Source organism: Gadus morhua, chromosome 13, assembly GCF_902167405.1.
Source record: "Gadus morhua chromosome 13, gadMor3.0, whole genome shotgun sequence".
Taxonomy (NCBI): domain Eukaryota; kingdom Metazoa; phylum Chordata; class Actinopteri; order Gadiformes; family Gadidae; genus Gadus; species Gadus morhua.
Window position 1 is genome coordinate 19306938 of NC_044060.1, and position 24100 is coordinate 19331037.

At 48.0% G+C, this 24100-nt stretch overlaps 1 protein-coding gene across 3 annotated transcripts in view; it reads right to left on the reverse strand.

Annotated features, from left to right (window-relative positions):
• Nucleotides 1-301: 301 nt before the first annotated feature.
• The window catches only part of srgap2 (SLIT-ROBO Rho GTPase activating protein 2), a 53163-nt gene continuing 29364 nt past the window's right edge, over nt 302-24100 (reverse strand). For 2 of the 3 annotated variants that reach the window (XM_030373759.1, XM_030373758.1), the window contains exons 3-23: nt 22351-22513; nt 17750-17812; nt 15713-15928; nt 14990-15118; nt 13980-14201; nt 13597-13698; nt 12842-13039; nt 12668-12752; nt 12031-12058; nt 11547-11577; nt 10563-10623; nt 10270-10347; nt 9226-9360; nt 8954-9059; nt 7629-7853; nt 5317-5396; nt 4758-4956; nt 4515-4652; nt 4005-4212; nt 3773-3883; nt 302-3675 (exon numbers count right to left, since the gene is read on the reverse strand). In XM_030373759.1, the coding sequence (XP_030229619.1) occupies nt 3103-3675; nt 3773-3883; nt 4005-4212; nt 4515-4652; nt 4758-4956; nt 5317-5396; nt 7629-7853; nt 8954-9059; nt 9226-9360; nt 10270-10347; nt 10563-10623; nt 11547-11577; nt 12031-12058; nt 12668-12752; nt 12842-13039; nt 13597-13698; nt 13980-14201; nt 14990-15118; nt 15713-15928; nt 17750-17812; nt 22351-22513 (3151 nt within the window). In that variant the 3' untranslated portion in view covers nt 302-3102. The remainder of the gene's footprint in view (nt 3676-3772; nt 3884-4004; nt 4213-4514; nt 4653-4757; nt 4957-5316; nt 5397-7628; nt 7854-8953; nt 9060-9225; nt 9361-10269; nt 10348-10562; nt 10624-11546; nt 11578-12030; nt 12059-12667; nt 12753-12841; nt 13040-13596; nt 13699-13979; nt 14202-14989; nt 15119-15712; nt 15929-17749; nt 17813-22350; nt 22514-24100) is intronic. The other variant, XM_030373761.1, reaches the window with a different exon arrangement.

Below are 24100 nucleotides of genomic sequence, written 5' to 3' on the forward strand. Positions count from 1 at the left end.
CTTGAAGTTATGGATGTTTAAACATGTTTATAGACTGTTATAGTAGTTTCTATTTCTTTTCGAGATAAACCAAAAATCCAACGTGGAGATTTGAAGGTTTGGCGGCCTCTAGAGGTAGACATCCACACATTTAATAAAAATTGGTTGAGATATGTGACTACTGACTTCAGTAAAGAAGTGCACGGATCAGTAAAACAGTCATAATTAGTCAAAATAGGCCAAACCTTGATTAAGCACGGTTTCAATATTGTAGCCTATTATTTGGTGCTCATTGGCGTTTATGATCAGACAAATGAAAAGATTTTATTGCAAGCAAGTTTATTAAAAAACAACAAATAAAAAGGAAACAGATTACTGCAAGAACTACACATGGAATTATATAAGGCCTATTTGATTATACTACTATTGCTATTACTGTACAATATTGTACCAAAAAAAAGAGTGTACCTCTGTAATGTACAACATTGTATATACAAAGTACACCTGAACACAGGATTTTTTTCAGTAATACAGAGACAACTATAAATAGATTTGACATTACAGTCTTCTTTTTTTTTAGTTCTGCTGTTTCAAATGGACACAATAAATGCATATTTTAAACATATTCCATTTAGACAAAAAACTAAAAGCATCCCCATTTGGTCAGTTCATACATGCACACCAAGTTCATTCACGTGCACCACGGCAGGGCCAAGATCTAACCGGGCCCCATGGAGACAAGATGGCCCTGACTCCTTCACAGCATAGTTGGAAAAAAGAACCCACGGTATCCCCAAAGTCTACATTTGTGTGTATTTGAGTGTGCACTTATGTTTAGTACAAGTCTTCTCACTTAAATCACTCACTGCAAGAAATACAACTCAAAGAAAACCCCTACAATATCTCCAGTTGTCATGAGGTAAGCGTAACAGATAAGACAAACAAACCCCAGGACGATTAACAAATATGACCGGGTAGAGAGGGACTTAAGTAGGTTTCACTGGTCAGTAGATGGGATGTTATTGAAAATAAGAGGAATTAACTATTCAATACGTAAAGTTGAGAGAAGTTCGCAAAAGGGATACATTGTAAATGGGAGTTTGCAGAGAGATGAAAACATTAGGATTTCTCTGTAAATATTCTCATTTCAAGGTTTTCCCTAAAAGTCGTGTTTGGTCCATACACGGTTCTGGGTATAACCTTTGTGTCGTGAATGCTGGCCGGCAACTGGTGTTGGTACTGCACTGGCTGGAAGCTAAAGGGAACCCAACCTGGCCCTTATCTATTCAATTCAAGTCAATGCTGAATGTCACCATCATTGAAAGCAGATTGCACCTCCCCCTGTCTCCAGAAGGCAGTTTGTTCCCTTTTATTATATTCAACTGGTCCAGAAACAATATTTGTGGTGGTGATGACAACTGGATGTGAAATTACATATACAACTGTAGACACGCACTCCATATACTGACACTCACATATCCATACACAGCCGACAGGAACAAAGTTTAACTTTTTTACAATTTATATATATATATATATATATATATATATATATATATATATATATTTATTTATTAATAACCAACTTGGAGTAGTAATAATATAAGCAATCCTTTTTTTCTTGTTCTTTTTTCTTAACTAATTGGATGAGGTGGTTGGTTGTGCTTCTACCAAAAACCTTCAACCCACTCAGGAAACATCCTCAGTGTGTTTGCTTCCAGTTACCCATGATCATTAAACATACATACACACGCACTCAAACACACCGCTAGAAGTGTAAAACCCTTGTTGTCTTTAAATCAGAGTAAAAGCGAGTATAAGAGCAAGCTATAATCATACTTGTTCTTATTGTCTTATAGCTGTATGTTGACAATGCTGATGCAGTCAGTCCGCTTGCCAATACAACTGCCCAGCATGCTAAGAGAACCTGAAAGGCGAATAGCTGCCAAATAAAGACTCAACACACACTGACACACATATATATCCTGGGTTGTGCGTGTGCGTGTAATCCAACATCATGCATAGGAATGGTGGATTAAAAAATTTTGCCCCTTACACACAGGGACAGCTGCAGGGAAAAACAAAACATAATTCCTCAAACTGCTAGTTTACTTTTATTTATTTACCTCCTTTATTGCTACAGATTCTGAATTACGTGTCAGGGGTTAGAAAGCACATTATAATATGCTGCTCCTGCGGTCCTAGTGGAAAGACATAGCAACAGTAATCAGCGTTGTCCGTGTTGACTCTAAATGGGAAGAGGAAGGCCATGCGTAGAGAGAAGCCATTTGATTTAGGTTGATATTTGGCCCCAGCTCTCGCTTGTAGTCTTGCGTCACATTTTTCCTCTTCATCCATCCGTCGGTTTATCTCCCCCACTCACTCTTATATTCCAAATCAGTTGAGATCAGAGTTGGTGTGACGGGATTGGACCGAGATCTCAAGAAGAGTTTCACAGTCTATTGTAAGGAATAAAACACCCCATTTTCAAGTCCACGACGGGTCATAAAAGTAATCTACTGTACAAAAAACTGAAAAGTTTCAACAGTGCTCAATGTTCCTCACTCAAATCGGTGTATAAATGTCAGTAACAGTCTTGCACTCAAAAAAATCAACCCGCAATCTCAAGCATCGCAAACTAGTGTACTATAAACCCTGAGTCCTGTTCCCTTGTGTGTGAGATGGTGTTTGCGGACAGATGAATGGGCTCAGTCAGGGATCTCACGCAAGGTGATGGGATGTGTGGGATAAGACAGAGGCTGAGATGGAGCTGGTGGTGGCAGCTAACAGGGACGCCTGGAGGCCGCTAGGTCAATGCTACATATGTGTAGTAAAGTAGTTGGGGTCTTGTGTTGTATGGTGAAACTTAATGAGTCAATTACCATGCGTGTATCAGACAGGAAGTTGGGATGAAGTGTAAGTGTGTGTGTGCGTGCGTGTTTGTGAGGGGTGGGTGGGGGGGAGAAGCAGTAAAGAGAAGATGGGGCAGAGGTGGTGTGTGTGTGTGTGTGTGTGTGTGTGTGTGTGTGTGTGTGTGTGTGTGTGTGTGTGTGTGTGTGTGTGTGTGTGTGTGTGTGTGTGTGTGTGTGTGTGTGTGTGTGTGTGTGTGTGTGTGGTGGTGTTCTAGGCCGGACAGGACTTGTCGTTGGACTGGGGCGGAGGGGGCGGCGGCGGCACAGAGTGTGTGTGGGGGGAGGGCGGGGGAGGGGGCACGCTGGAGGTGGGGGAGCCCGTGACGGGGCTGCCCCCGCCGCTGCCCCCCTTGGGGAACACCACGGGCTTGGGCCGCGTGGCGGGGGGCCGGCACTCCCGGAAGGAGGGCACGGAGGAGGAGAGGCAGGAGGAGGAGGACAGGGAGAGGGAGGGGGAGGTGGCGGAGGGCAGGGGGCTCCGCAGCTGGGTCTTGATGGGCCGGAAGGAGGAGGGCACGTCGCTGGCCGAGGAGACGCTGCGCTGGAGCGGGTGGCCGTGGGCCGAGCCCCCCTCGCCGTCCCGCAGCAGGCGGGAGTGCAGCGGGCTGGAGGGCTCCGACGCCCCCCCGCTCCCCCCTCGGTCGCCCCCGCCGCCGCCGCAGACCCCCTTCAGTTGCTCCAGCGTGTCCAGCACCACGTCGGGCGCCGGCCTGTGCTTGGAGGCGCTCTTCCTCTCCAGCTCCCGCAGCTCGCTCAGGGCCGAGCTCATGGCCGCCTCGATGTCCTGAGGAGAGGCGAGGGGTGAGCGGGGGGGTAAACAATAGCACGGGGGGCGGCAGATCGCGGGGCGCGCCTGGACGGTAGGAGTGGCGTGCGCTCACCTGGGAGCTGTGGTCCACCTGGGCTATCAGCTCGGGGTCCAGGGGTCGGTGGTTGCTGAAGCTCTTGGAGCGACCGGCGGAGGACGTCTTACGCATCTGCGGACTCTCCACCTGAACGCACAAAATACAGAGAGTTTCTCGTCGAGGCCGATTGAGTTGAATCGAAAACCACTCCCGGCTCCTCCTCGTGGCCGGGGGGTTGACTGTGGAGACGTGTGTGTGGTGGGCGGACCTTGGTCTTGAGCGAGGCGTGGCGCGTGATGGAGTTGAGGATGCTGTGGGCGCTCACTGGCCGCTTGTCTCCGCTCTCCTTGGCCATGACCGCCCCGACGGGCAGGGAGGCGGTCCGGGCCCCGGGGCCCGCGCCGGGGCTGGTGCCGTCGCTCTCGGAGCCCCGGAGGGCTCTGCGGATGCTGCCGGACTCTGGCCGCTTCCTCATCCTGAGGGAGGAGGGGAGACCAACCGTCAGCTCGCACTCGGGATTTTGGAGAAATCTCAAAAGGGGGGTGGGCCGGAGTTTGATATCAATAGTGTGTGAACTAGAAGCATAGGACACACACACACACACACACACACACACACACACACACACACACACACACACACACACACACACACACACACACACACACACACACACACACACACACACACACACACACACACACACACGACGGAAAGGGAGAAAGCAATCTAACACAGACAGAGAAAGAGAGAGAGAGTGAGCAAGAGAGACACTGACTTGTTCAGGTTGGCTAGGTAGATGTCAGCTACGTGGGCTCCGGTGGGGGAGGCGGCGCTGCCTCTAGTCGAGACCCTCTCCTCCAGCAGGTCCCGGGACTCAACATCAGGCTTGGGGCTGCCCCGGCCGCCATCAGGCCTAGAACACACCGTCAACCCCTCAGTACAGACACCCAACTACCACAGCATTAACGCGCACATTGAGTTATCGTGTGCATCGGCGGGCGCTTAGGCAATGTCATACATGTCTTGGACCACGATGTACTGGTGCGGCACCAGTCCTTCCACTCCGTTGTGTCTCCCCTCCCACCAGTCGTCTGTGGCTCGCTGGTACAGGAGGAGGGAGGCGCCCTTCTTGAACGAGAGCTCCCGATTGGTTCGCCCGGTGTAGTCGAAGCGAGCGACGGCCTCGATGGGGTCGGACTCTGAAACGCCCAAGGAGCCTGAGGTTCAACCAACGTATGTCGCGCAGTAGAGACGGAAAGCAACGGTGAAGAAGGAGCAAGAGAGGGACAAAAAGGGAGGTGGAGGAAAGAGTGGAAAGCGTTAGTGCCAAGCGGGACAGAACAGTGCTTCAGGATACTTCAAGGGCTTAGTGATAAAAAAAGAAAAGCCAAGCGTGAAAGCTTGAAATTGCGTAGCGAAATTACAGGTAGAAGCTGAGACAATCAGTAAATAACAGAATTGGTGGCATCAGGCATGCTTTCCACAAGCCAGCAGGAAGGATGTGAGTTGATGAAGCATTTTTGTGAGACATAAGCAGGGAAAGATGACTTAGTTATACTTGTGTGAGCGCTGCTTACCGTCGTCACTGATCTGGACCACAGTGGGGGTGTTGGGGGCAGAAAGGTCGACCAGGGGGGCCTCACAGTGGGGGCTGTCACTGGTAGAGGGAGACGAAGGAACCACAACCGATTAGAAGCCAGAGAGAGCTGATGCACTCCGTCTTGGACACAGTGACAAAGATGACTTGATGACTCACTGCATGTTCCCTAGCAGTGCTGCTCCTTTTCCATTGTGACATCCACACCGAGCAACACAGACTCAAAACACACACACACACACACACACACACACGCACACGCACGCACACACACACCTTGGCTCGGCACTGTGCTGAAGTCATCAGAAACACCATCCATGAAAACCATTCTACTCCCGAGCAATAAAAAAACATTAGGATTGCAAAATCCATCAGGTTTCATGTAAAGGCATGTATGTGTGAGTGTATGTGTGAGTGTGTGAATCTGCATTGGCGTGCGCATGTGGGTAACAATCCTCTGATCTGCATTTCTCTGATGTGTTCTGAGAACCGCTGTGTGGTTTGGCGCATCAAAGGCAAGCTGTGCAGGCGTGATAACCTATTTTGTCACATAACTCCCCAGAGTGTGTTTCCTGACCAACTTGCACCAACTTGTTTCAGTCACTTTTACTGCACCCTCGCTGTGTGATTGCACAGTCACATTTGAAATTGATTGTTGCGCGCACACGTATGTTGGTGCACATGCATGTGCTTACACACGTGTGTGTGTGTGTGTGTGTGTGTGTGTGTGTGTGTGTGTGTGTGTGTGTGTGTGATGGTGTTGCGCCTCCCAGACGATCCTTTAATCTCCTGTGTGTTAGAGAATAAACTGTGCCTTGTGTGCCCATACCACACAAGACCAGACCCCACCACACTAGACAGGACCACACTAGCTTAGCCCAAGCCACACTAGCCTGGCCAAGCCCAGACTAGCCTAGCCGAGCCTAGCCCAGACCACACCAGACCAGACTACACTAGACCAGACTACACCACTAGACCGGACTACACCACACTAGACCAGACCACACTAGACCAGACCACACTAGACCAGACCATAATAGACCAGACCAGACAACACTAGACCAGACCGCATTAGACCAGACCAGACCACACTAGACCAGACAACACTAGACCAAACCGCACTAGACCAGACCGCACTAGACCAGACCACACCAGACCAGACCACACTAGACCAGACCAGACAACACCAGACCAGACCAGACTAGACCAGACAACACTAGACCAGACAACACTAGACCAGACCGCACTAGACCAGACCACACTAGACCAGACCAGACAACACTAGACCAGACCAGACAACACTAGACCAGACCAGACCACACTAGACCAGACCGCACTAGACCAGACCGCACTAGACCAGACCACACTAGACGACACCAGACCTTACCAGAACACGCTAGACCAGACTAGACAAAAACCGGCCAGACTAGACAAGACAAGACCATGCTATAGTAGACAAGCCTAGACTAGTCCAGAACACACTAGACTAGACCGGAACAGGCCAGACACGACTAGACCAAAACCAAAAGTATCAGACTAGGGCCCCGTCCACACAAAGCCGATTTCATGGCGAAACCGCAAAGGTCTTGTACGGTTCGGCCTTCCGTCCACACGAAGCCGGCGAATCCGCTGACCGAAACCGCAAACTTCTGAAACCACCCTCGGAGGTGGTTTCAAATCTACCCGGTTTCGTTTCGGATTCGTGTGGACGCCTGAAACCGACTGAAACCGTAAACCATGACGTCATCGCCCCACCCCTCGACCCTCTAGCCAATGACTGTTAAGCCCGCAGAGTCTCAGAACTCACAACAACAAGGATTTCTGTAGCAGAAGCAGCGCCCCTTATGGGCCTGGAATGTGTACTACAGCGTTTCTACAGATCTACCCGGTTTCGCTTGACTCCGTCTTTACGGAGATACTGCGAAACCGGATAGATCGAAACCGTAACGGTTTTGCCTGTTTCGGCTTCGTGTGGACGGGGCCTAGATAGACCACACTAGCCCAGTTAGACCATACCAGACCAGAGAAGCGAATAACAGGCTGACAAAATGTAACCTGTTGCCTTCCTGATATCTCCATCATCCACTACCCCTGGAACCCACCCCCCCCTCATCAACAGCTCCCCCCCAGCCCCCCACATCACAATTAGAATGTCCGAAACATCCTGGGTTCAATCCCAAATGTCCCAAACTGTAAGAGTGGATGCACGTCTAATACGAATAATCAATAAGGGTTCACCACTACGGTGTACAACATCCCCCCTCCACCCAACACCTGCTGCCTCCCCCTCACCAGAACTCCTCCAGGGCTCCGGGGGCGCTGTACACGGGCCCCTGTAGGTCCCGGGGCCCGGGGAAGATGCCGTCGTGGTGGATGATGATGGTCTTGATGAGCTCGTTGACGTGCGCCTGGCAGGACACCTGGTCGTGGCCCTCCGGGACCGACATCAGCGTGGGGCCGAAGCAGATGGCAAGGTTGTAGGGGTCCATCATGTTGTCCTCACTGTACTGGGACAGGCTGGGAGGGTGGGGGGGGGGGGGGGGGGAGAGAGAGTTAGATACTGTGTCGGAGTGTGTCTGTTGACACAAAACATGCAGGAGAGTGTATTTACAAGATAAGACAAGAATGTCCGGACAGATTTACGAGCCAAGAGCGATCGCTTACAGACAGACGGACCAAAACACACAAGCATGCCTCTAACGGACAGAAAAATCAGCAACAACCCATCTACTCCATGTCCCAGAGCCTCGCAACTAAGTGAGAGTGCGAGTGTGCTTGCAGGGGTGTGTGTGCTTGTGTAAGTTTGCAGAGTCGGTGCTATGGCTGAACCAGATGACGTGCATGAATCACATCATTGACGGAACAGTAGGAGTGAGAGAGGACAGTGTGGTACGAGCTCCCTGATTCACCACCACAAGGAGAGGACACACACACACACACACACACACACACACACACACACACACACACACACACACACACACACACACACACACACACACACACACACACACACACACACACACACACACACACACACACACACACTTTACCCAGGGCTCTCACGTTACCATTCAGCCACAATCCGTCCTCTCTCTCACCCGCTACGATCCCCTTTCTGTCCGGCTCTCGTCTGTCTGTCAGCCTACACTCAGAGGCGTCTTAGTCAAGTGTGGGAGAGAATTTGTGTCTCAAGTCTGGATGTGTAAGTGTGTGTCTGAGTGTGTATGTGTTAAAAGAAACTGTGATTTAATGGTTGATCATATTGCAAGACTGAACCTATTGCATATATTGCATATTTTGACATGTGTATAGTCTTAGAAAAAACAACATCAGCCCAAATTCTTGAAGAAAAAAGAAAATAATAAAAAGGAGAAAAGTCCCTCTAGGGGGTTATAAGGGAGATTTACAGCCTACAATGCCAAGGTTAGGGGGTTAAAGGGTTCAATGTGGTCAGCAGCAGTACCAAAGGGCTACCAAATCTGGTCATCTAGAACTGTGGGAGCCCATACTACCAGACAACCCAAAGTTAAGAAGAAGTCAGTTCATCAGTAGATATAGTGTTATAGTGTTTGTGCGCGCGTTCGTGTTTGCGTTTGTGGTGTCCCACTGCTTACTGGTTGAGGAAGGCAAACAGATATCTCATGATGATGAGGGTCTTGCTGGGCAGAGACTGCAGAACCTTCCGGATGTGGACTGCTCTCTCCTGGAGACTTTCCATAGCTAGAAGAGATCACACACACACACACACACACACACAGACACTTAAATACTCAATCGTTTGCACACAAGCACATCCACACATACAAACAATTGCGCGCACACACACACACACACACACACACACACACACACACACACACACACACACACACAGTAAGACACTTACAGACACAGGATATGAGTTCATTGAAGACCTCCTTGGGGAATAGGGCGTGGTCCAGTCCTCTGAAGTAGAGCTTCAGGACGCCAGCGATGGAGTCCATATCGTGGTCATTCTGATCCCCTGCCAACGGATCCTCACCTACAGGAAGACCGTGAGACAGACAGGAAGTAAGACAAGGTAATAATATAATAAACATTGTCTACAGAGATAGGGGAAACACTAGTTAGAGTGCTATTCCTTGGCAAGTTCCTCATTTACATTTACATTTAGAGCATTTAGCAGACGCTTTTATCCAAAGCGACTTACAATAAGTACATTTGTCATAAGAAGTGCAACAATATATCGCTGTCGGTACAGTAAGGATGTTCATAGAACCAAGCGCAAGTACAACAATCGCTAGGCTAACCAATTCCCTGTGTTACAGCAATGATAGCAGCTACTGCAGTTGCTACACAGTTAAGTACTATAATACAATACAATACAACACAATACAATACAGCTTACAATGGTGGCCAGAAGGGGGAGGGTGGCTATGCAGAGTCGAGGTGGACTCTGAACAGGTGATTCTTGAGACTTTTTCGGAAGATAGTGAGCGACTCTGCGGTCCTGAGAATGGCAGGGAGCTCGTTCCACCACTGAGGTCCCAAAACCGAGAAAAGTTGTGACTTTGCTGAACGGCCTTTGCTAGCTCTTAGCGATGGCGGTACCAGACGTCCAGCTGAGGTAGTTGAGCGGAGGGATCGAGCTGGGGTGTGTGGCTTTACCAATGCTTGGAGGTAGGCAGGGGCAGTTCCATCGACTGCCTTGTATGCCAGTACCATCGTCTTAAATTTGATGCGTGCTACTAACATTTCTTTTAGGTCAACACTTTTATTACATTTATATTATTCCTGGATCTTTTTTCTTGGTACAATTCTTATAATACTGCTTTAACAATGTCAATGTCTGCTTTCCATGCAAATAAAGCTCTTTCGAATTTCATTGAATGAAGGATCTACTTTACAAGGGACTCTGGAGGTTAATTGGTTTGAAGTCCTGCTGGCTTACCTCTCTCGAAGGCATTCTTGATGTCATTCACTTCCACCTGGGAGCCAGACACTCTGAAGATGCCCTCATGCTGCAGGCCTGCACACACACAAACAAAATTGAATATGGCTTCTTATTGCATGATTATATTTTCAAGAAATTACCATAAAGACTGGAGACAAAAATTTGTATAAAATTACAATTTCTCACAGAGCCAAACGAAAATTGTGTACGGTGATAACAGAACCAATCAGGGCTCAGTCATAGTGACATCTGGTGTTAAACCAATCACATCGCTTGAAAATGTTCCTCACCATGGCGACTGATGAAGCGGATACAGCTCTCCACCATCAGAGGAATGGTCTGACCCGAGTCCTAGAGAGAGAGAGACAGAGAGACAGAGAGACAGAGAGAGAGAGAGAGAGAGAGAGAGAGAGAGAGAGAGAGAGAGAGAGAGAGAGAGAGACAAAGACAGAGAGAGAGAGACAGAGCCAAAGACAGAGAGAGAGACACAGAGAGAGAGAGAGACAGAGAGACAGAGAGAGACAGAGAGACAGCGAGGAAGATGGAGATCAGGGGAGAGAGAGAGGGAGAGATTATATTTAGGAAGTGGATAGAAACATTTCCTGGCAGGAGGATTTCTGCACCTACACGCATAGATGCACAAACAAACGTGCACGTGCAGACACACACGTGCACAGACAGAGAGGGAATGAGACATGAGGGATTGAAATGGGGGGAGAGGGTGGGAGCAGCACCTAGCAGCTGTTGCTAGGAGACAGCTCCTTTTTTTGTTCCTTTTGTTTGTTTTGGGGTTTTGGGGTAAAATGACATACAAACGACAAACGAGATAGTAGAGGCTATGTGCGCGATCAATTGCATGTGCCAATCACGTGCACATCTTGGGTTATTGTGGCATGGTGTGATTCGATAATTATTCAGGATATATTGTTATTTTTATTTTATTTAAAACAAACATTGCATGATTGAGACACCAGGGGGGGCTCACGCACATTCAATGACATCATTGATGTGGATGCAATAATTTGAACCAGCATCAAAAATCACAAAGACTGCAACGGACAAAGCAAGGGCATGCTAGGCTTTTCCATCTATGCAGATGTCCACAAGACTAGCAAGCACATTAGGTTGAGTGGGATGGATGATGTATTTAATAAGTCATAAACCTTAAGCTACACTGAGGAAACATACAGTCACGGCTGGAGATATTCCTGTAAGTGGATTATGAGCCGACATCAGACACGCGTACGCACACACACAGACATACGGATAATTACCTGCTTCCGCACGGCTGAGTTTCTCCGTCCGCTACACAGAGAGAGAGAGAGACAGAGAGAGAAGCGTTACTCTGTCATTATGTCTGCAGAATCTATTTATGCACACAACTGTGGAAGCGGCCTATTTGTACAGACACATATGCACACGTGTTGAGAAGGACTATACACCGTGATAGAAGGAAAATTGCTTTAAGCGAATAAGGCTAAGACAATTGCCTTGCTGCCTTGCTGTTAATCTGTTGGTTGTGTGTATGTGTCTGCGCGTGTGTATATGTTTATGTATGTATGTATGCATGTATGTATGTGTGTGTGTGGGTGTATGTTTGTGTGTATGTATGTTTGTGGGTGTATGTTTGTGTGTACATGTGTGTGTGTGCGTGCGTGAGAGAGTGAGACAGCAAGAGATAAATATAAAAGAGAGAGGAAAAGAAAAAAGAAGATAGCAAAAGAGAGCTAGCATATTTCCTTCCTCCACCACACCTACCTGGCAAGGCAACAGTCGGTCTTCTGGCCTAAAGCAGGGAGGGACAGGAAGAGAGGGAAGGGGGGAGAGATAAAGAGCTTTAGTGGAGTCCCAGCAGGGGTTACGGTTAGGGTGGTGAGTGGGGGGGGGCACAGCTGGACACAGAGACTTCCCATCATGCATCACACATTGACCGAAACATTCCCCCCCATCACACATTTAGACGTACACCCTGCATCACACATTTAGACACACACACTCTGCATCACACATTTAGACACACACACTCCGCATCACAGATTTAGACACAGACTGACACACACAAATAATTCAGGGAAGCTTTTCCTGTGGGAGCAAGGGGATGGGGTTGTCTCATAGGAACCCCATGCACGGACTCAAAAGGCACAGCTGCATCCACATACGATCCTGCCACTGGAGCACGCAAACACACACCTTATGTGTCTCGGCACACCACACACACACACACACACACACACACACACACACACACACACACACACACACACACACACACACACACACACACACACACACACACACACACACACACACACACACACACACACACACACACACGTGTGGGTGTGGGAGGATATGTGTATTTTGTTTAGGCAGACAATGTGGTGGTAAAGCTCACTCTCTCCCAGGGTCTTCTGGATGAGGTCATGCTTGGCCTCCAGCTTGGTGATCAGGTTCCTGCCTTCCAGAAACTCCTTCAGCTTCTACATAAACACGTGAAAAATAAACCACTTGAGTGCTTTCCTTTTCACGTGGAATTCCCAAAGGATACCCTATTCTGATTGGCTCTCACCGTGAAGTAGAACTGCTCCGTCTCCTGCTGATTGGCCCGCCGCTTGGCCAGGCTGGGCTTGCTCAGGTAGGACTCGCTGAGGGTGGACTTGACCGACTCCATGCTGTTGCTGTGGTGGAAGCACTCGGACACGTCGTAGTCCTCCACCGTCACCATGTCCTGGATGGTGGACAGCGTGGCCTCCATGGTCTTCTTCACCTGGCAGAAGAGAAGGCTCAAATGCGTGAGAACCCCCCCGATTGAGCACATGCTTCTATCTACAGCCCCCTGCAGTGGATTCAGATCTCACACCTACAGTTACGCCTCGTGCCCACTGCACCGTCCGTCAGAGGATGTCGGAAGGCGTGGCTGACAGATGGGGGAGCTTTCCAGGGTCGTCAGAGCCCGAGTAGTGTCACAGTGCTTACATTTGCATACACGATCTGATTGGATGACGGATCCGTAGCTGCCGAAAAAGTTGAAAAATGTTCAACTTTTTGACGGAGCGCACAATGCATTGCGCGTCCGTCCCCATTTAAAGTCAATAGGGATCAGTCAACGGACGGAGGCAGTGGGCACGAGGCTTTAGGCTGTATGGTGTCCTCGAGTGATCAAACCCAGTTACTTATGTTTGGGGTTCGGACAACCTGAGCCTCTACACTATCTCCCGTCCCGGCGATGAAGTGGAGGAGAGAGGGATATGATGGGAGGGAGGGTGGGTAGAAGGAGAGGAAGCCACAGGGGAAGAGAAAGGAGTGATGATGAGGATCTCTGACCTCTTCGTTCTCGATCTTGAGGGTCGAGAGGCGGGATTGCAGCTGCAGACGCCTCTGAAGCAGCTCATCCTCCAATGGCATCTGGGCACACATCATACCCATCTGATGTCCACACGCACACAAACACGCACAAACACACACACAAAATGTAATCTGCATTAGCAAAAGGTCGTAGCAACTTCTTAAAAGATAGATGTGAGTGATAGCATTATATTAAGTCTTTATTTTCTCTTTGGCTGTTGAAAACGGATGCATTACTCCATCGATCATGCTGTATATAATGGGTCCCAACAGAAATGAAGATATAATGGTATTGAAGCTCTCTCTCTCTCTGCCTGTCTGCATATCAAACCCTCCCTCGCGCACCCACGCGCCCTCTTTACCGTGTCCCCCATGTGCGACTGGAAGTCAAAGCGGACGGGCGGACAGAAGACGTTGTTGTAGGTCTCCATGAGCTTCTGCTTGTCCCCGTTCGGCTCCAGGCACTCCGCCGCCCCCTCCAGGCCCTCCAGGCCGGTGTGTTTGGACGCCTCCACGTTGAGCTCGGCGGACAGGTAGGTGCGCAGGGCGCGGTGCAAGCTAGCGTGGTAGCCCAGGTCACAGCACTGCACGCACACACACGGAACAAAGCACAACGTTTAATATAGCAACACCTAGTTCTGACCCGGCAATCTGATTGGTCGACGAGATGGTAAGAACATGATCAAATCAGTGTAACAGCGTTTTAAAATTGCTTGAATATAGGGAATTTGCAAGCAGTAACACTTATTGAATGCTTTAATAAAAGGTAACATTGTAAAAAAAATACATAATTTTTGGACATTTATATATTGTATATCAATAAAGATGATATTCAAAGACCCATGGGATAAAAGTGGCGGAAAATTACAAAATATATTGCCAGATTTTGAGGGAGAAACAAAGACCAAAATTTGTCCATTCAGGCGTGACATGATTTCAGAAGTGATTGAACGTAAACTAAGACAGAGAAAAACCAATGTTTTAGCCTTTTTTCAAACACTTGGTGGTAGTGTTCCAGTATGTCTGTGAGCAGAGTTGCCTGTGTCTCTCAGGCCAGGCCCTTAGCATTGGCCCCTAGCGAGCTGGAGGCCGAGGCCCCGGGCAGCCTGCCTAGTCTAGCGGAACAACACCGCCATTCTGAAGGCTGGTGGTGGCTGACACATGTCAGAAAGGGAGAGGAGGAGAGGTGGAGGAGGGAGAAGAGAGAGGGGGGAGGAGAGAGAATACAGAGGAAGAGGCCCTCATTACCGAACCACTGAGGATAATCTAAGGAGACTGGCAACGTCGGGGGGAAGAGAGCTTCAACAATTGGGCACACACACACACACACACACAGACACACACACACACACACACACGTGGGGACACTCACGTTGATGATGTCGGAGAGGTCATGGATGTAGTATTTGAAGACGCAGCTGTTGGTGGCTTCCAGAGCAAGCAGGTACTCGTTCCTGGCCTTCATGGCCTTCAGCTTGTTCTCTGTGTATTTAGCCTGCCTCTGTAGAGAGAAGACGAAGAAGAGAGAGGAGAGAGGAGGAGGAGGAGGAGGAGGAGGAGGGGGGAGACAGAGAGAGTGAGACAGAGGCAGAGAGTGAGGCAGAGAGTGAGAGAGAGTGAGAGAGAGAGAGAGAGAGAGAGAGAGAGAGAGAGAGAGAGAGAGAGAGAGAGAGAGAGAGAGAGAGAGAGAGAGAGAGAGAGAGAGAGAGAGAGAGAGAGAGAGAGAGAGAGAGAGAGAGAGAGAGAGAGAGAGAGAGAGAGAGAGAGAGAGCACAAGAGTGCGGACGAAGGAGAAAGAGGAAAAAGATGGGGAGGGAGAAAGATGTGATTCGAAAAAAAGTGTCAAGAATGGAGAGGGGGGACAGCGTTAGATTGAGTATTGATTATGGATAACAGGAAACCTTGGACACTGTAAACAACCACCCAGCAGTGACAGAGCCCAGCTGTTGTCCGCGGGTTCGGCAAGGAGCACATATTAGCCGCCACTTGGCAAAAACACACACCGTCTCCAGCCAGTGTGGAGGCCGACAGGGAGGCCCTGTCCTCCATCCCCCCGCGGGTCTGAACACCGTCCACACGTCAACCCCCGCCTCACCTTCTCCTTCATCTTCTCGATCTTCTTGACGCTGGAGCGCCGGACGTGTTTGTCCTCCGTCTTGATGCTGGCCAGGGCGTCCGGGGAGCGGGGGGTCTGCCTGTCGTCTTGGCGACCGGAGCGCCCCATCTGCTTCTCCTCCTGCTTCTCCGCCTCCTTCAGCTTAGACTCGGCGTTGATGCTGTCAGTGTTGTACACGTGGTACGTCTTCATCACCTGGGAGCGGGACCAGAGGCAGAGGAACGTGTGTGAGATGCAGAGCGTGTGTGCGCGCATCTCTCTCACACTGGTCTGGCTCTGCATCAAATCTGTCTGCTTACATTACAGCCTCTTCATGCAAGTCTCTCTCTCTCTCTCTCTCTCTCTCTCTCTCTCTCTCTCTCTCTCTCTCTCTCTCTCTCTCTTTCTCTCTCTCTCTCTCTCTCTCTCTCTCTCTCTCCCCCTCTCTCCCCCTCTCTCTGCATGCATGATAAGGCTGTATAAGTCGATGTGTGTGTGTGCATGCACGTGTCTGTTGGAGCTATTGACAGATGGATATCTCGAAGGCACGGCCCCGCTACGTTCCATGGATGCTTTTGAAGCAGTGGAATTCCAAAACAAGGCCAGACAATCTGATGGCAGGTAAGCACCCACACACACGCTCACATACACAACAATCATTATAGATTACATTCCTTTTAGAATTAATTGAATGATAAACTGTTAAGTGTCAAAAAATGTGCACAAACATATTCCAAGATCCAACATTCATTGCGATAATTGCCCTAAGGCACGCATCATGTGCACAGCCCTCCATCCAAATCAGACCCTGAAAAGTGATGTCAGTGGAGTTATTGGGATTTGAATGCATCTTTCTAAGGCCAATGAGGCCGTATAAGGCCAGTATATAAGGTCACGGTAAAGCCTCTTGACTGATGCCCTTATACAGACAGGGGAAACGTCCTGAAACAAAAGAGGATAAGATGAGGGCCCCACCGCATAATGGATGCCTGAATAGAAGGCAGCAAACAGATCGTTGAGGTTAAACAACTCATTTACCCCTAAGGAACTTAGTAAACCTGAGGGAAATTAACAGAAAACCAACCAGAACAAATTTCCACAGGGAAAGCCCATGTTTGGGTTTAGTGGGCAAGGTCAGCAGTGGCTCAGTGACCACCTTGCAACACCACCATTACTGCACCTCCCCCCCCACACACACATACACATTAGTGCGTGCTAGAGTGTGTATGTGTGATTGTAAGAATCTATTTCTGTAATTTACTATATACTGTAATTATAGCAGTGGGATGCATTATGGGTCTGTGGTTGCACTGTGAGATGGAAGTTTTGACGTTCTGACCCCTGCGTGTGTGTGTGTAGATGGACACATGCGCACACACACACACACACACACACACACACACACACACACATATAGACCAATTCACACACACTCAAAACACATCGTGTCAGTGTCTGCCTAGTCAATGCATGAGCACCATGTGCTTTGACAGCGTGAGAAAACCAAGGCAATGCAACAGCTGAAGATGTCGTGACCTTCAGGAGATCAATAATCAGCTGAAGCACTGAATGATTACTATAATCAGGGAGCAGCTTCGGACATGCCATTTGGTGGATTGCACGTCTTAAGAAGGTGCTAGCAGGGCTGTAATCAAAGGGCAGGGCCCGGGTAATTGTATGTTTTTGTGATTGCAGACGTTCCCAATACAACGACTGAGAGACGATTTTTTCATGCTCTGTATTGTGTAAAGAGGACAGATATGTTTTTTTTATTGCTAAATAGTAGTATTTCAATCCGAGCCAGCCTGTTGCTTCCATGATTAATATTATTATAATCATTATAATATTTGTCTGCCAAAACGTGTCAGGCAACAGCCAAATTGAAGTACAAAAGCACAGGATCTTCCTTAAACACAAACCATAGCTGGTTTAATTCATTGTGGTCACTTCTTTTGGGACATTGGTGTATCAAAAAAACATACAATGATGCAGGCCATGAGATGTGGGCCTGTGTGTGTCTTATGGTTGGTGTCTTACCGTATAGAGCTCATTATGCACCTTCATCAGGTCCTCTTGGAGCTGTACGCCCACTTCTTTACTCTGTAGAATAGAGACAGGGAAACAATCATGTAATTGTCCTCCATTTAAAACACAACAATGAACAGTTAATGCCAAAACAACCCATTTCATTAGTTGGGTGTCTGAGGACCACAAATAGGTGCTCACTAATCCTGATAATGTGTCACCCCGTATACTCTCTTTTCCATTAGATGTTAAAGAGAAGGTCTGTTGGCAGAAAAGGGACAGTTATTCGTCTTTACCCAAAAGCAGAGCCAAAGAATGTTGTCTTGGATGGTGTTTATGAGCAGTGGAGCTTTCAATGGGCTCTTCACACCAGTTAACATCTAGTGAAGCACGGATGCCAAAAGCAGGGCCATCAGACCACATAAACATCAACCACCATCACCTCTTTGGTTTATTGTTATATCTATACAGCTATATCTATATCAATACAGTATATACACATACACTTGACCTTCGCTGTAACACGCATCGATATAACTCAACCTCCAATATAACGCGGTGCTTGACTGGTCCACAATTTTGTGGCAAGAAATAATTTGGACAGTTTCCTCTCGGGCGAAAAAAAACCAAATGAAATAAGTGGACATAAAATAAAAAAAATGTGAGGGGATTGAAATGGCTAGAGTCCCAGGACGTTGATCCAGTTCAAGTTTATCATCTTCACAGTTTAGGAGACGGTGCAAACGCAGTAGTAGAAAAAACTGTGCAGAATACCGCGTCTTGGGGAATAACGCCAATAAAGCCAGTCATTTACTGAGGTAGAGTGAAGTTTAAGTGTATAGATATTATTTCTGTATTTTTTATTATTCAAAATATTAATTTTTGTATAGTAATGTTATACTTTGACCTTTGTATCACAGGGCAAGCTTCCTAGGGCAGACAATGATGATGATGCATCGATTCATTGTTATAGAATACGTATAAGTATAGCTTGTGCCAAGACAAAATGCTAAACGGTCCATTGAAGGTTCATATTTAAACACAGAGCTTGCACATTTCGATGTCTAAACCTGCACAGAGTGACCGGTATCTGCTGAGAGTCAGCCACAGCCCTCCAGAGGGGCGTGGGGGAGGGGGCTACTGCAGATGGATGATCAGGACCAGCCTGGGGCATTTGATGGATGAGGAGTTGGAGGCAGAAACTAGAGACCGCAGAGAAAGTGAAAGTGATGGAGGGAGAAAAATGGAGTGGTTTAAGAGACGTAGAGAGAGCAAAGAGGGGAAGAGCAGGGACCTTGATAAAATGCAGTGGTGCATGATGGGAGAAGCACTGATGGAGTGGAGCAATGAGAAACCATGACAGGAGGAGGGGTGGGGGTTAACGAGGTATGGGGGTCTTAAGACAACTCCGCCATAGGCCTAGACTTACTGATGAAACTCAAATATGATGCATTGCGCACACAAACTCACACACACTTCATAAACACAAACCTGATGTAATGGGTTTCAGCTTCCAGCCTAAGCCATACATCTATATTGCTAGGCATGCATTTAGCTTAGGAGTCATGCCAACTTCATGAAGCTATAATAGAACAAAAGCAGAAGTTAACGTATCTAACTTTTAGGCACAAAAACGGACACAAAAACAAACGGAGGAAACAGAGCGGAGACAGAGGTCTGACATAAGGAGACAATCAAGGTTAGGGAAGATAGCGGAGAGGAGATAGGTAGTCAGTCAGGAGAATGACCTCAGCGACGACGAGCGAAGGCAAGACAAAGCGGCTGATTGGACCAGCACATGGTGAGCATCTGTCTTTCATCTCTGCCAAGAGTGGGCGAGAGAGAGAGAGAGAGAGAGAGAGAGGGGGGGGGGAAAGCGTGGAGGAGGGGGTAAGTGGGTAAGGTCAGGAGGTGAACTAGAAGGGGGCAGGGCAGAGAGCTGACTGGTTGGTAGAGGGCAGAGAGAGAGGGTGACCCAGCCAGAGAGAGGAGCATGGATGGTGACATTCAAAGGGAGGCCGGGTAGTGACCACGACAAGGGTTTATGTGAAATAAGTGTCAGTGGAAGTGAAATGGGCCAACAAAGAAGATATGGAGGATAAATCTTCATTGATTTTGTGTAAGAATAGACAGTAACGTGGGCAGTGATAAACTATGCCTGGTGATTAAACAGTGTGCTGGGAAGGGCGGGACCCACGTGGACAACAGCCAATCAAAGAGCCATCAGTCGTTGAGCACTATCAGGCGAGGAAGAGGGGGGGGGCTGACCTTTGACCTGCCACTCTGTCTCTGACAGACTGGCTGGGTCGATCGATGAGCCATGTTAAAACCCAACAGGATGTGAATAGAAGCACTTCGCCCATTAATGTCGGTGACAAACCGTGAGTTAATTTCTTAATTACTAAATTTACGTTTGTTCGATGTCATTGCCTCTCTACTAAAAGCATACGAGTGCATCCCAGTGAACGGAGAAGTGTTATGTATAAGGGTCCGAAAAGCTTAACCCTCTCTCGGACACCAAAATCCACCGCTTTTGCTAGATATAGCGATACATAACCATACACACAATTGCCATTATATATAGGTCTCCTGGAATCCTAACCCCCCTCTCACGCTTCCTATACACAGGGGAAGACAAGAGTGCTCCGTACTTTGGCCAGAATGCCATGTACTTAGATCCAAGTATAAAATAGTGCAGCGAAGGGCAGTTTGAGGATAAGGGGCTATTATGATGAAGTGGTCGATTGAGGTCAATTCCCTGTTCTATAACAAAAAGTAGGCCATCACTCTTTCAAAGAAAGTTGTTGCTACAGCTGTATATCCCAAAAGCAACCTATATTCAGTGCAAGTAAACATTGGCTTGTAGTGTGTCGACTGCTTCCGAGACGGTCAATCTAGCTAATGTCGTCATAAATCGAACTTGATACGATTCAAATCAATGCCGCTTTATCGCAAATATAAAATTGCGGTGAATGTGTACCGTCCAATTCAGCTCAGGAATTTGTCACATTTCATTGAAGTGGGAAAAAATGTAAAAAGACCTTAACTGGTAAGCTATGACCCAAAGTCCATACAGTTCATAAAGCTATCAAGCAACCTCATCTCTTGACACTTGTTGGAGACGATGTCTTAGACGCAGACATCAAGTTGACGGTACCTTACACGATACAGGCCAGTACAGGCCACTGTAGTCTTTGGAAAGGGAGGGGGGGGGGGGGGATTTAGTTGGTTGAAATCTGCAACCTCACCGCTACCAACCGTGTGTGGATTGGTGTGTGTGGGGGGAACACCAAAGGAGTTATGTGAAACTATGTGAAAAAGTTCAAAGAGGCCTGTAGCTCGCCCATGAGTTGAAGAGAACAGAGCAAGACCAACATAATACACACGAGAGAGAGAGAGAGAGAGAGAGAGAGAGAGAGAGAGAGAGAGAGAGAGAGAGAGAGAGAGAGAGAGAGAGAGAGAGAGAGAGAGAGAGAGAGAGAGAGAGAGAGAGAGAGAGAGAGAGAGAGAGAGAGAGAGGGAGGGAGGGTCGGACAGAGAGACAGCGAGAGAGTGAAAAGAGAGCGAGATAGAAGCAACAAAAGTGTTGCTTTTGTGTGTGTCAGCGTTTTGTATTTGTATTCCCAACGTTCAGAGTTGAGTTCAAAGAATATCACAATGTAAATCAACAGGGCCTGCCAGTGCATTTCACAAGCTGGCTTACACACACACACACACACACACACACACACACACACACACACACACACACACACACACCCTTGCTTTTACACCTGTGACTGTATGATCACGCTGTGTGTGTCCGTGTGTGTGTGAGTGCATGCTTGCGTTCCAGCCTGGAGATGAAAAGCTGACTCCCAGGGAAGGGGTTCAGTGCTGGTGTTTAACTAGAATTAAAAGGTCACATTGAGCTTGTAGTCCTATTCACTGTGATCCACACACACACACACACTCCGCGTTCCCATTGTTCTCCATTGACCTCTAATGACGCTCAACCCCCTGTGCGCTACTCCTGCGGTTCCTCTGTTCCTCCTGTAGATTTACACGCGTTAAATCTCCCCGACAGGAAGAGGCTGGGTCTGAGAAGGAAACGGGAGCATGGGACTCCAGTGGAGAACACAGGCCACATGTTCTCTGTTAGGTCTTCTCAGCGCTGGAGGAAACAGAGCGCTGAGAAGACCCCCCCCCCCCCCCCCACACACACACACTCACACATACACAGTGGAGAATCTGGTGAGAGATACAATCTAATCAATCTGAAAATGCGATCATTCCAGCAGTAGCTGGAGTCAACCGAGGGAGACTAAGCGCAGTCGAAAGGGCAAAATGTGATCGTCCTTGTGTTGCTGGGGCACACAGCTGTCACTTCGCTAGCAATAGCATACGTTCATTTCATCATATCGGTGTGAAACAACAGACAAAAGACGGCGCCGCCGCGCCAGCCTTTGAAACATGCATCATGTAACCAACTAAACATAATCAAATATTAAACAGACATGTCAGGATCTTTGCAATCCAACACCCCATTCATAGACCCCATTCGTAGAGTGCAAGCGTACTCTCATCAAAGCATGCGAGTATCTAGTAGGGCTTCTCTAGAAGGCGTGCCCTACCTTCTTGAAGAGGCGTCCAGAGTCCTCGCTGACCTGGGCGAAGCGCGGGATGATGTTGTTGAGGTAGAGGTCGGACAGGGTGGCATGGTCTCGGCTCTCCCTCTTCACCTGCGCCAGCAGCAGGTTCCAGCAGTTGACCGCTGACAACACACTCTGCTCCTTCCTGAAGACGGTCGGGGGGGAGACGGAGAGGGAGAGAGAGGCATAGGGGAAAGGGAGAGACGGTGAATCCGATTAGGACTTGATTCAGTTCATTTTACTGATAGGCTAGGTCTGTCGTTCTCAACCAGCTTCATGACTGCAGCCCAAGATGATAATCCCCGTTTGCTTTCTCCTAGAATTGATAGTGGTTATACTTTTATGCTAGAAATTGGTGCCAAGGGAAACACTGTTTGCAGTTGAAGGCAGTTTTTACTGTCATCATCAAATCGGAGATGGAAATTTGTTTTCAATCCAAGGGTGCATCATTTACTCATCACCCCATTGCCAGACAGGGTTTGCTGGATTTGTACCCTTTCAGTGATCCTTGTGAATTTCAGTCTATCTTTCAGTCTTAATTGCATACAAATTAGGAGCAGTTGTTTGATGAACAGATTTCATCAATGAGAAATCAGACCAAACAGACTTCATGTAGAAGCAAGATTGCTTTGAAATAAGATCGATATGTAAATGGCGAAAAATTGGGATAAATTGGGCAGTCCTAATTAAAAATGTCAGAGGTCTTGCTTGTGTTTAGTCCAATATTTATGATATGTTAATGTCCATGCTAATTATGGAGATCCATCAGTCCTGCCCTTTGGCAGACCGGCCTCACCGTATAACTACACGCATGCCAGCGGCTATACAATGGCATGTCATGCTGCTGGATTATAGCCAAATACAGCCAAGGACCAACCTGACACACTGGCACACACCCCTCTGTACCACTGGTATGCCTGAGGGCTAAAATAGCAGGACCTGAACTCAAAACAAACATCAGACACATACCGCTTTTGTGTTGGTATCTGTCTATCTGTTTGTAGGAAGACTTCAGATGGATGGCTGAAATATGGTAATGTGTAACAGGTGAGGTCCACTAGCTTTCTGGCAGATTGTGACAAAGACAACATCTTCTTCCAGGACACAACCCGCTTTAGCTAACTCTGTGTGTTGCGTAATTGACCAATCGAAGGCTAATCATTGGGTGAAATTCACAGTAAAACCCCAGACTATAGACAAGCACACAACCCCTCTCCCCCCACGGCACTCTGACCTAGTTAACGTGAAACTTGGGGAAAAAACAAACGGTGCCAATCAAAACACGCCAACAGCGAACATGTACAGGATGAGGGTAGGCGAGAATGTCCAGATAGATGTACTATCCGTGCATGAACAGACACATCTCAAACGTTTAGTGGAGAATACAACCATTGTACAAAACACACTGACCCCTGCCAAACCCCACCCCCCCCCCCCCCCCACACACACACACCGTACACACACACCCACAGACACATAATCTATCACACATAAACCCTTTATAATATACTCTTAAATCCCACTACATGTTAAGAAGTAGGAACATCAACATAAGTCTGTCAATGTACAGATTACATGACATCGGTTCCCCCAGTCCCTCCATCTGTGTGTGTGCGGCCAAGCAAGTTTTTTGTTGTCAAAGATGACCGAGGGATGATCTAGTTGGTAAAATGGATTAGGAGTCAGGCTAAGTGGATAAAGGGAGACCTTTGTATCACTGAGAGCAGCTCTA